Source organism: Nyctereutes procyonoides, unplaced genomic scaffold (assembly GCF_905146905.1).
Source record: "Nyctereutes procyonoides isolate TBG_1078 unplaced genomic scaffold, NYPRO_anot_genome, whole genome shotgun sequence".
Taxonomy (NCBI): domain Eukaryota; kingdom Metazoa; phylum Chordata; class Mammalia; order Carnivora; family Canidae; genus Nyctereutes; species Nyctereutes procyonoides.
Window position 1 is genome coordinate 49452448 of NW_026575044.1, and position 12088 is coordinate 49464535.

A 12088-nucleotide genomic window follows, 5' to 3' on the forward strand; every position below is an offset into this window, starting at 1 on the left:
CGGGTCTTTTCTGTCTGGGGTACTCCCTGCGGATGGACTTCCCGGTGCGTGGAGCAGTTCCTGGCACATACTTGGTGCTCAATAAATATTTCCTGAATGAACGCAGGAACGAGCCAACCGCCTTCACTGCCCACTGCGCCTGCGCTGCACGCCCTGAGCGGCGACCTGACGCCTGCGCCTGCGCTGTTTGTGCCGGCGCGGCCCCGAGACCCGCTCCCCAGGCGGCTGCGCCGCTTTAGGTTTGAGCCCTCCGGGCCCCTGTAGCAGCTGGGCTGCGGGGCCGTCCCGGCTTGCACTTCGGCGTTCCCACGCCTCCTCAGCCGGGCTCTCGCCTTTCACGTCAGGGCCCGACCTCGGAGATGGCGGCTCAGAAGATAAATGAAGGGCTGGAGCACCTCGCCAAAGCAGAGAAATAGTGAGTGGCCCACGCCGGCCCGGCGCGGGAGTTGGAGGGGGCGCGTGGAGAGCGAGCGCGGAGGGCGGCGGCTTCCCGGGGCTGCGGCCGGGGGTCCGGGGCGGGGCGGGGCCCGCTGCCCCTCCGGAAGCGCACTCAGTGCCTGCCGGAAGTCGTCCCCGCTCCCTCCTGGGCTCCCTCCTGGGCTCCCTCCTGGGCTCCCTCCTGCTGCGGGGCTGGATGCTCCGCCGCTCGCTCTGGGCGCTCCGGCCTGGGTGTTCCTTGAGGAGACTGCCCTGTGCCTCGCCGTTTAGCAGCATCCCGGGGCTCTGCTTCGTAGATGCCCGCAGCACCTGCCCTCTCCCGTGCTGACGACCAGAACGGACTCCCCGGGGCAGAACTCGCCTCGTTGAGAACCAGCGCTCGGAAAGTCTCTCGAGTGCGGAGGGGGCTACGGATGTAGCTGATAATCCGCGGGGGTCCCTTGTCGTGTCCCAGGGGTTCGCGCTTCCCTACTGATTCATGTGTTCTCCCGGCTTCTGCCACGGCCTCGCTGTAGGCACCCAGCAGACACGCGGGACTGAGCTGAGTCCGCCCAGCTCTCAACACTCCCCTCCTCAGTGTCACTACTGCAACGAATTCGTGTTTGGTAATTGTAGAAAACGAAACATCCACAGGGAGTCGAGTACAGAATCTCACTTTACAGAAGAGGAGGTGAGGCCTGGAGAAGCCTTATGATGACTTGTCCAGGGCTGCACCGATGAAAGATGGCAGCGCCAGCTTTTGAACAATGGAAAAATTCAAGTCTATAGTTACTGCGTTACTACTCCTCCCTGTGACTGACTGTGTTCTACTCCTTTTTTTTTTTCCGCAGGAGACGCCCCCAGCAATCAATCTATCTTTCTTTCTTTCTCTTTCTTTCTTTCTCTTCCTTTTCTTTCTTTCCTTTCTTTCTTTTTTCTTTTTCTTTTCTTTCTTCCTTTCTTTCCTTTTTTCTTTTCTTTTCTTTTCTTTTCTTTTCTTTTCTTTTCTTTTCTTTTCTTTTCTTTTCTTTTCTTTTCTTTTCTTTGGAGCAAGCCCAAAAGTATCATTAAAATAGTGCGTTTGATAAAGACCATAATAAAGCGGTCTCAGCTCAGCTTTGCTTTGGTAGCACAGGAGGAGGAGTTTATTCTATCTGGAAAAATTCAGGAAGATTTCCCAAAGGTGATTTCTAAGCAGGTTCTGGAAAATTTTTTTTTAAACATTAAGATTTATTCATGAGAGACAGAGGCAGAGACACAGAGGTTGAAGCAGGCTCCCTGCTGGGAACCCGATATGGGACTCTATCCCAGGACCCTGGGATCACGCCCTGAGCCAAAGGCAGACGCTCAACCATTGAGCCACTCAGTCCCGGAAAATAATTTTTTTTAAAACAGAAGGAAAATCCCATGAGAATCTGTATAGGATTTAGAATGTGCATAGGCTTGAAAATATGCCAGGGGAATAAAGTAGAGTAGTTGCAGTGCCAGGGAATGAGCTAGAGCAGAGAAGTTGAGGCCAGACTGAATGGGCTGCCCCTCTGATGGTCCTGAATGTTAGCTTTTCTGGGGATCGTGTAACCAATAGAAATGTGGCAAAAGAAATGTGGAGATTGGGGAGGGGAGAGAAAAGTGAGAATTTCGTCACATTCAGGCAGTGTATATCTGACCCAGCCATTGGAGTTATTGAAGTAACCAAAAGAGGTTCTTTATTCAGGAGTTTAGAATTCACAGGCAAGCATACAAGTCATCAGAGAGCAGAAATAAGATAGTAAATGCTAGAACAGAGGTATGCAGTTGTTTCAGGGGGTGTACAAAGTAAGGAAAAAATTAATATCCTCAGGGTGGGGTGAGTGGAAGAGGAGGGAGGGCAGGCAGGAAAGGTGACTTTCCATGAGTGGTTAGTAGACTCATGATGAGGGCCTGAATTAAAGTAACAACACAAGAGGCAGCGTTGGACGGTATCCGTCAAATAGAGGTGGTAAGCTTTACTTACTTGACTGGATATAGAGGGGAAAGCTTGACTCTTAGGTTTCCAAAAAAGAAAATATTGAAAGGGCAGGTCAGGTAAAGACTCAAAACTGATGGTTCTTTGTTTCGACGTATGAGAAACCAGTAGTGATCCTGTTGTTTTCATAACATCCCAGTCTTTCCAGTTATCTTTCCTGGCTAATTCTCAACCTGTTTTGCTGACTCCCTGTGTTGTTGCTCTGAATATTTGTATTCTGTAGGCTTTCTGCTCACTTTCTAGATCTCCCTGGTGGATTTGAACTGGGCCCTTTGTGTGGTATGTGCCAGTGGCTCCTTAGTTAATACCTCTAGCCTCTCCTGAGCTTCAGCCTCATGAATCCAACTGCTTGCTTGATGCTGTGCTTCAGAGGGTCTCAAGTTTTGATGCACCGTGGGGCTTGTTATACTCTGATTGTGCTGAGAACTTCTGCTGTACTTGGATATTATACAGACTTTTTTTTTTTTTTCAAGATTTTATTTATTCATTCATGAGAGACACAGAGAGAGGGAGAGAGGCAGAGACACAGGCAGAGGGAGAAGCAGGCTCCATGCAGGGAGCCCGACATCGGACTCAATCCCCGGTCTCCAGGATCCTGCCCTGAGCTGAAGGCAGACACTTAACCGCTGAGCCACCCAGGTGTCCCTTATGCAGACATTTTAAAAGAAGAAAACCGCATCTTTGATAGTGAGAGGGAAAATAGGTTGTTTTTAATTGTAAATAAATTTGGGAAGAAGTGGGCAAGATCGGGATTTTGTACCTCGTGGGTTTTTTGTTTGTTTGTTTTGTTTTTAAATCACCTACAAAGCCATTAAAGCAGGATTCTGACTTCTAAATGTGGTTGCTAACTTCTGTTAAATGTGTCTTTTCATTTTAGCCTGAAAACTGGTTTTTTAAAATGGAAACCAGATTATGACAGTGCTGCTTCTGAATATGGAAAAGCAGGTATGTATAATGATAGCCCTTTGATTCCAGTATCTAGTCTTAACGTAGGCTGAAAACTTCATCTTGGCAAAAATACTTACACTTAATGCTTTCTATGAGAATTTAATAGTAAAAAAAAAACAAACCTGCCCAGGCCCTGGCTTTTTTCCCACTTGTTATTTTCAGATGTGTTGAGGGCTGAGAGACCCAGTGACCTGCAGCTCTCTTCTGACATCAGAGATGGGTAGGGTTGGCAGTACGTAGCTTCAAGCTTTTTGCCTTGTTCATATATATATATATATATATATATATATATATATATATTAAGATTTATTTATTTATTCATGATAGACACAGAGAGAGAGAGAGAGAGAGAGGCAGAGACACAGGCAGAGGGAGGAGCAGACTCCATGCAGGGAGCCTGATGCGGGACTCAATCCCAGGACTCCAGGATCGCGCCCTGGGCCAAAGGCAGGCGCCAAACCGCTGAGCCACCCAGGGATCCCCTTTGTTCATATATTCTTGAACTTCAATCAGTTGCCCACTATTTCCAGGAGTTTTTGCCATATCTCTCTATTATACTTCTATAATGGAATAAAGATTTTTTTTTTGTTAACTTTTATTTTTTAATTTAGCCATATTCTAGGCAGATCTACAGATCCTGTGTCTGTTTGGCACATGTTTTTTTAAGAACCACACTTTTGGTATAATGCTGATAAATGTGAAGTATTAAGCCATATGACTATTTGAATAAATATTATCTGTATATTTAGATAAAAACGATCTGCAACATGCAACAGAGAGGAAACTTACTAAAAATTTACCATTTAATTATATAACGACAGCTTTTAGCATCTCCACAATTATTTTGGATACAAAGCATAATGCACTTTTTGAAATACTCTAAACACATTTGCAGTTGTGTTTCAGCCATAGCCCAGATCACGTTTGTTAGCTTAACTTAGAGACCACCTACATAATGTGCTTTTCATAGACTTTGAGTTTTAGCATATCATCAAAGAATAGTAGAGAAATTGGGTAAATAGAAACTTGGGTAAATGAGTCTTTAGCACTTTTATTTAAATCCTGACTATATTCTCTCTGTTGGATGATGTAAATTATTTGTCCTATTTAAAAGGAAAATTATTAAAAGCTCAAATTTCATATGGATTCTATGGACACCTACTACAAGAACACTTTTGTAACTAGAAGGCACAACATTTTGCAAATTTCTTGAGGGAAATTTATCACAGGTTGGTTTTTATAAGCATCTGAGACCATGAACTGCCTTCACAAATACACATTCAGATCCTATTTTCCCATTAAATCATCCTTTATTTTCTTTAAGGGGTTATGCAAAATATATTTAATCAATAGAATACATTTTTTTAAAAAGCAAAATGTGTAAGTCCAGGGGTGAAAATAGTTCAGTAATTTATTTTGAACATTTTATTAAAGAGCATTTTAACAGTTTGATTTTAACAATTTTTTTTTTTTTTTTTTTTTTTTTTTTTTTACGGTATCCTTTTTTTACTTGTTTGTAAACAAGTTTTCCAAAATCTGTAAGATCCTAGTTTTAGGGCCACTCCTTGTTTTGCTCTGATGATGACACTTTTACGACAGTGGAGATGTCATTTTCACAGAAACCTACTACACAGTGTAAAAGCTTTATTTGAAAGAAATGCATTATTAATGTTTTAGGCATTTATTTAAAGATTATGCCAAAAGGAAGGCATATCGGTCTTCTGTTTCTAAATAATTAGAAAGGTGGAATAAGCTGTAACTAAAGCACTGCTTTTATTAGTAAATGTAAAATTGGCAAAGTAAGATCCTGTCTTTTGTGACAGGACCTGTTGTTTGGGAGTATTGGTTGACTGATGCAGTCTTGGTTTCTCAAAGCTTAGGTGCTGCTGTAGAAAGACTTGGTTTTGAGCAGAAATGGCACTGATTTATTGCTAGTAGTCTATAATTTAACAAAATGAAACAAAGTTACACACTTTTGAAAGTACTGCCAAGTTATTGGTAATCAAAAAAATTGTAAGAAAATTCCTGAGAAAAAAGTAGTGTTGTATAAAACTTATATATTTGATTAAAATAAGGATATTTTCTCATGTTTCCCACATGATGCAGATTTTGGTAATGATTTGTTTGAAGTTTTTTTTAATAATGGATTAGAAAGTCTTTTTGTTGTTGTTGTTCTATTTCAGCTGTTGCTTTTAAAAATGCCAAACAATTTGAGCAAGCAAAAGATGCCTGCCTGAGAGAAGCTGTTGCCCATGAGAATAATAGGGCGTATCTTTTTCAACCCTTTTCAACCTTCACAAGGAAATTCAACAATGTGATACTTTGGACAGAAACTTATTATTTTCTTTTGTTAGAAGTTTCCTACATGTGTACTACAATGGTATTAATTTAGAAAATGATTAGAAAAATTCTGCATTTTTAGACTCTGAAAGAGTGGACCGAGACTTTTAATCATAAGGTTCACAGTTTTGCAGAGCTGTATTTGAGAGTTTATGCTGCTGTTTGCGTGATGCCAGTTTTCTTTGGGTTGAAGTGAAGGAAATGTGCAGGTGCTGAAGAATGAAACAGTAGCACAGGTATTAGAAGTGTATAAACTGTTCTGTAAGAAAAAAAATGTTTTTTTAAAGATTTATTTATTTATTCATGAGAGGCAGAGACACAGGCAGATGGAGAAGCAGGCTCCATGCAGGAAGCCCAATGGGGTACTTGATCCTGGGACTCTGGGATCACGCTCTGAGCTGAAGGCAGAGACTCAACCACTGAGCCACCCAGGCATCTCTGTTCTATAAATATTTTTAAAACTAAGTCTTTCTTAGGTATTTGAAAAAAGATTTTTAAGTAGTTTAAAACAAAAAAATTTTCCTGAGATATTTTAAAACTTACTAAGTAAAAAATGTCCATTTTATCTCATTTCCAAATTACAGTTGTAATAATTTTGCATTTCAGTGATACTTTTCAGATTAATGGGCGGTGGAAATAGCTATGTGGTGTTTTGTTAGTGTTTTGTGAATTATGTAACTGTAAGAGACATCAACAGGCATAAGATTGCCTCATCTGCTTATAAGATTTGTCTTTTGGAGCCAACTGGGGCAAGTGACATTGTTCTTTTAAATAGTAGATCTTTAAAAACTGTTGACTCGTTTTTTTTCCTTAATTTCAACTTTGTTACATCCATTCAGTCTTTTTCATGCTGCCAAGTAAGTAAATATTTTCCATGTTTTCATGTTATTTGGAGATTATATTTTAAATGTTTTTCCATAGGTCATTAAATTTTTCCTAAGTTATAAATCCATAAATAGTGAATTATTTGTATTGACTTAAATAATCCTTTCCATTTGTTTCAGTCTTTCCCTGACCCTTAGAAACTAAGTCACTCCTAATTAGATATACAGAGTTTACATTCAAATCACCATATATTTTTAAGACCATTTTCTTCAGTAGCCTATGAAAAAGCAAGTTAGAATCCACCCCCCCTTCTTGATAGTTAATAGTACTTGTGGAGAGAAACAGTCTTTCTCCTGCTTTTTTAGAGAGTACTTGTTTCAAAACTTGGATTTAGGTTTGTCAGATAATAAGTCCTTTAACCTTTCTGAGTTTTACTTAATTTTGCATCTACCAAATAAAATCCCTTTAACTCAGATGTCTCTTATTTCCAAGGCATTATTGCCCACAAAAATAAAAAAAAGAAATGTGTTATTAAAAGCCTAAAACAATATATAGTGCCTGAGTCAGTTTTAATTGACATAGCTTCTCATATCTGTGGTAGAAAGTTTTCTCTCCCCCCCGTATGTCCTTAAGATCTCATCTGAAAAATTGTATTCTCTTTGCAGAGCTTATGAGCAAGCTGGCATGATGTTAAAGGTCAGTAATGTGCCACAACTGTCTTGTAGGTAAAATGAATTAACTACAAGGTGTTAAAGTAGATTCACATGGAAGTGAAAAACTCTTCTAGCTGTAAGGCCAGAGGTGCTAAGATTTCTTATCCCAAGTATTGCTAATTGAACCCAAGGATACATTGTATGCACCTTAAGATAGAGAGTATTAAAGGTGAAATTTAAAAGAATATGTTGGCAGGAACTGGGAACAACAAATTTCTAAGCTTTGCAACCAGGAGAGTGTTGCTAGACAAGAGCTAGATGAGAGACTCCCCTACTTCTGAGAACTTGACATTTAATGTAAAATTTACAAGTGTGTGTGTATATATATGTATATATACATATTTTTATATGTATATATACATATAAAATATACGTATATATACATATATATGTGTGTGTGTATATATATATATATTTTTTTTTTAAACTACTCCTGGGTGGTTTCATATCCTGTTTGCTCCACAGAAGCCATAGGGTAACTGAGGCACACAAACCACTGACAATAGGCATATTTTCATTTTCTTCTTAATGATTTTGCTGGGGTACAAAAACATGGGGAAGAATATAAATAGTGTAACTTCTAAGAAGGCAGCCCATCCTTTTTTACTTTGTAACTGAATAATAAAAAAGTCACATGCAGAAGTCAGTAGGAATGAGACCAGCAAGTTTTATATCCTAAAGAATTTGTCAACTTAGGTGCTGAATAGGCAGACTGAAAACAACCCTTGAATTGTCAGTGTGGAGCATACTTTAAGATGGTAACCTTATGTGGATAATACCTGTAAACTTTATGTCTAGCTTTTCAGTGATTTTTCTTCCTTTTTTTAAGAAGAGTTTTGATTTGGAGATAATAGATATAAGGACCACAGGATGCTGAGACCTATGATTTCATAGTAAGAAACAGAGTTATTGTGCTGGTGGCACTCCTCATGAAAGGGGGCTGCAAGCTCAGATGAGCTCAGGATCTGGGCAGTGACTGGGGTGCAGGAGGCAGGCCCTGGTGTGGGCGGCAGCGAGGAGTATGGAGAAATGCAGCCACCACCAAGAGGCACCATGCTTCCAGGACAGCTGCTGCTCAGTCCCAACCTACCATTGCCTTGTGGGAATGCCAGCCTGCTGATGCCGCAGCTTGTGATCTTTTTCTTAAATTTGGAAGCCGTAGAATAGAACCTTTGTGAAAGGATCTAACTGGAAACTACTAAAGCAAGATGCACTTGGAAATGAGGTATGGCCCTTGAGCTGCCAGTTCACAGCCTTTGGCATAAGCTTCATAGATAGAAGGGACTCAGTAAATGTGCAAAGAATTATAAATCTTAGAAAACATTTAAGAGCAAATGTTTTGGTTTCTACCATTTGTAGAGTTTTTCTGAAACTCAAAAGTGGTGAGGAGCTCTGTGTAGAAATTCACTGAATACCTTTTTAGATTGGCCGAATGAAGCTTGATGGGGAAGAGTAACCATGTGAAGGCGTTTCGTCCTAAATGTATTTGTTGTTATATAACATTTTGAATCATTTATCTTCATGAAATAGGAATAAAATGAATTTCAGATTGCTAATTGTGCATTTAAATTGATGCATTTACTGATCCATACTGTATCCTTTGCCTGAAGGAGATGCAGAAACTGCCTGAGGCTGTTCAGCTGATTGAGAAAGCCAGCATGATGTACCTAGAAAATGGCACCCCGGACACAGCAGCCATGGCATTGGAGCGAGCTGGAAAGTGAGTGTTGGCACAGGTTTCTGCATAGAAGCCATTGGCTGTTTGTCTTAATAAAATCCTTTGGAAAACAAGTTTTCTCTTTCTCATAGAAGTCCAATTTTCTTGTCATATAGGCTTATCGAAAATGTAGATCCAGAAAAGGCTGTACAATTATATCAACAGACAGCTAATGTGTTTGAAGTAAGTTTGAATTTGATTTTTTTCCTTTAAGTATACTTAGAATGTTTAGATTCATAACATGTAGGAAAATAGAGAAATGCAGTGACTGCTTTTGAAAATGTATCTGTGCTCACAATTGAACTGTGTTTTTTTTATATTAATAAAATGGATTAGCAGCATTGGTACTTTTCCCCCCTGCCCACTTTGATCGAGTGCTATTACTTGTCTTTCAAATAATTATTGGGAGGAAAAAAAGATTCCTAGGGTAAAGAAGCCAATAAATAGTCTCTTTTCTTTGATTCCTTCAGAATGAGGAACGCTTACGACAGGCAGTTGAATTACTAGGAAAAGCTTCCAGGCTGCTGGTACGAGGCCGCAGGTGAGATTTCCAGAACTGTGTTCTTCTGTGTCCATGTCAACCTTCAGTCCACATGTGGAACTGCTAAGTAACTTGGAGAATTGCTTGGTAAGGTTTTTGGTGTAAGCCACAGGCACACTAGGCTGCCTAGCAGAAAGAGTGGTGTAAGAGGGAACATTGAATTAAGTATCAACAGAATTGCCGTTTTTCTAAATATGACGCCAAAATGTATCATAAATTATGCTTTTATTGATTAAAACCTGGCTCAGCAGCATGAGAAAGCAGTGTTCTTGATATGTTATTTGGTTGGGTTATGATGTGTTTTTCTTGATACATATCTACATAGGCATAAATAACATACTCAAAGTGCTCACCCATGCAAATTGACAGGTTCTTGACAGTTAAATAGTGTCATTGAATAGGAAATTTGGCATTTGTTTTTTCATCCTTTAAGCATACGACTCAAGGCATAAATAATAGTTGGACCCCAGCAAACTTAGAATTCTACTGGATTTTCCTTTGTTTTTTACTTTACCTTAATTTAAGCTTAGTAAACATTTTGTCATTAATAAAATTCTGTTTGCCAAAATGTTGTTTAGTAGCATTTAAGGTAAAAATGCTTAGAAAACTATAGGTCAGAAAAAAAAAAAAAAAGAAAACTATAGGTCTGAAGATAGATCTTTTCATTAAAATTTGCCCATAGTTCCCCCGTGACAGAAAATTTGCCCCAGTTCCCCCGGGTTATATTTTGGGAAGGAACCAAAAAACAAATGACTAAAGAGTCTATTGACTCCTTTCTGAGATGGAATTAAGTGCTTGCTTCATGAACACTACAGATCTGAAATATAATTCAAGCAAGTTTAAAGTAGCATCAGAATAAATTACTATAGAATAATAACTCTTATGTGTTGTTATTTAGATGGACTATTTTATAGGACCTTCTTTCATTGATTAGGTTTTTTGTTGGTCTAAACTGAATAGTATATTAATTTTGTTTTTAAAGACTTTATTCATTCATGAGAGAGACATAGAGAAAGGCAGAGACATAGGCAGAGGGAGAAGCAGGCTTCCTGCAGGGAGCCGATGTGGGACTCAATCCCAGGACCTCGGGATCACACCCAGAGCCAAAGGAAGATGCTCAACCTCTGAGCTACCCGGGCATCCCTTAATTTTGTTTTTAGGACTTTTGTATTAAACCATGAGACAAAATTTAATTTATATGTCAGCCTTAGGTCATTACCTTTATTCATCTTAATTCTCCTGGCCTCCTAGAAATCCAAACCACTAGAATACTAACTCTGGCAATTCTCAACTTCAAATGATGGTATAGTAAGTTCAGACTAGTCCCTGAAAAGGTTTCTTATAGTAACAGCTGTTTGTGGTGATGGTCCTAGGTGTTGTAGAAGAGCCGAACTATAAGATAGTACCTAAATTCTGACCCTTTGAGCAGGTCCTCATACTTGTAGAAACAGAGAATGGTGCCCTGGGCTCTACCCATTAGAGGGCAGACAGGGACATTGTGGCATACTTTTACCTCTTTTTCTCATCCACTCCCCTGATGTTCTTCCCCCAAGGCCTCCAGTGCCTTCTTAGGGCTCAAGTCCCATTGACCACTGAAAGTCTAAGAAGCAAAGTTGGAAGTAGGGCAGAAAATAAGCTCCACTCTGTGTAGATGTGGGCTCTCCTTCAGCTTCCCTATGATCTTTCTGCTTTCACATCTGCTCCCCTTCTGTTTTCCAGACTGAGATTATCTAAAGCTAGGTTCCAGGAGAGTAGCAAAGGGGTGGGGTGGTGGGGCCAGAACCTCCTCAGGAGGGCCGCTGAGCACCATTTTCCAGCTACGTATGCATGTTCCTCTGGAAAGCTCCACCATGGAGTGGTAGCCACTATCATTCCCTGAAGTGTCTGGTTGACGTGTGTAGTGAGAACCATTATTTTAGAACAAGTTTTCTTCAAAGTTGTAGAAAGTGGTGTGGAGATGCTGGAAAGAGGGACATTTATAAATCTAGGGCAACCAGTACATCTTTTAATTACTTTGTGAATTTGTTTTACTGCTTTTTGTCTTCCTTTTGAGTAAAAATGCATTGAAAAAATGATAGTATTTTACACAGTGTTTTGAACAAAAATCATGAAAATATTTGTTTAAGTTATAGATTGATATAAAAATTGATTTGAATTTATTCAGGAGTGTTATGGAATTTGATATTTGAAAGCAGAGTATGAAAAAATTAAAAGTTAGCTGTCACAATACTGCCATCAGGAATTTCAGTATAGTGCAGAGTAAGAAAAACCTGGAAGATCTATGCTAATAGAAAGATAACTGGGAGAATTTACGTGATATTTGAATATTTTGAATACATATTGGTTATAATCTGAATTGGTGCTACCATTTGTTTAAAAGAACTAGAACAAAAAAAACTAGAACAGTAATTTTATGTTTATGCAAATAACATCTAATAGAGTATAGCATGCAATTTTAAATTTTATGCTTATTACATTTAGATAATATGCTTATATTTTTACATTAATGTGATTTTGTAATATTTAATCCTAACTTAACAATAGTTTATATTTTAGGATGGCAAAATTAAATATTTAATATA

The 12088-nt window shown here is 39.3% G+C and overlaps 1 protein-coding gene across 2 annotated transcripts in view; it reads left to right on the top strand.

The window, feature by feature from the left end:
- The first annotated feature begins 282 nt into the window (after nucleotides 1-282).
- The window catches only part of NAPG (NSF attachment protein gamma), a 32562-nt gene continuing 20756 nt past the window's right edge, over nucleotides 283-12088 (top strand). For both annotated transcript variants that reach the window (XR_008664245.1, XM_055324041.1), the window contains exons 1-8: nucleotides 283-415; nucleotides 3300-3367; nucleotides 5554-5638; nucleotides 6550-6567; nucleotides 7201-7231; nucleotides 8859-8968; nucleotides 9082-9148; nucleotides 9436-9506. Coding sequence is in view for 1 of the 2 variants with exons in the window: in XM_055324041.1 (XP_055180016.1) it covers nucleotides 360-415; nucleotides 3300-3367; nucleotides 5554-5638; nucleotides 6550-6567; nucleotides 7201-7231; nucleotides 8859-8968; nucleotides 9082-9148; nucleotides 9436-9506 (506 nt within the window). In the remaining variant the exon portion in view is untranslated. The remainder of the gene's footprint in view (nucleotides 416-3299; nucleotides 3368-5553; nucleotides 5639-6549; nucleotides 6568-7200; nucleotides 7232-8858; nucleotides 8969-9081; nucleotides 9149-9435; nucleotides 9507-12088) is intronic.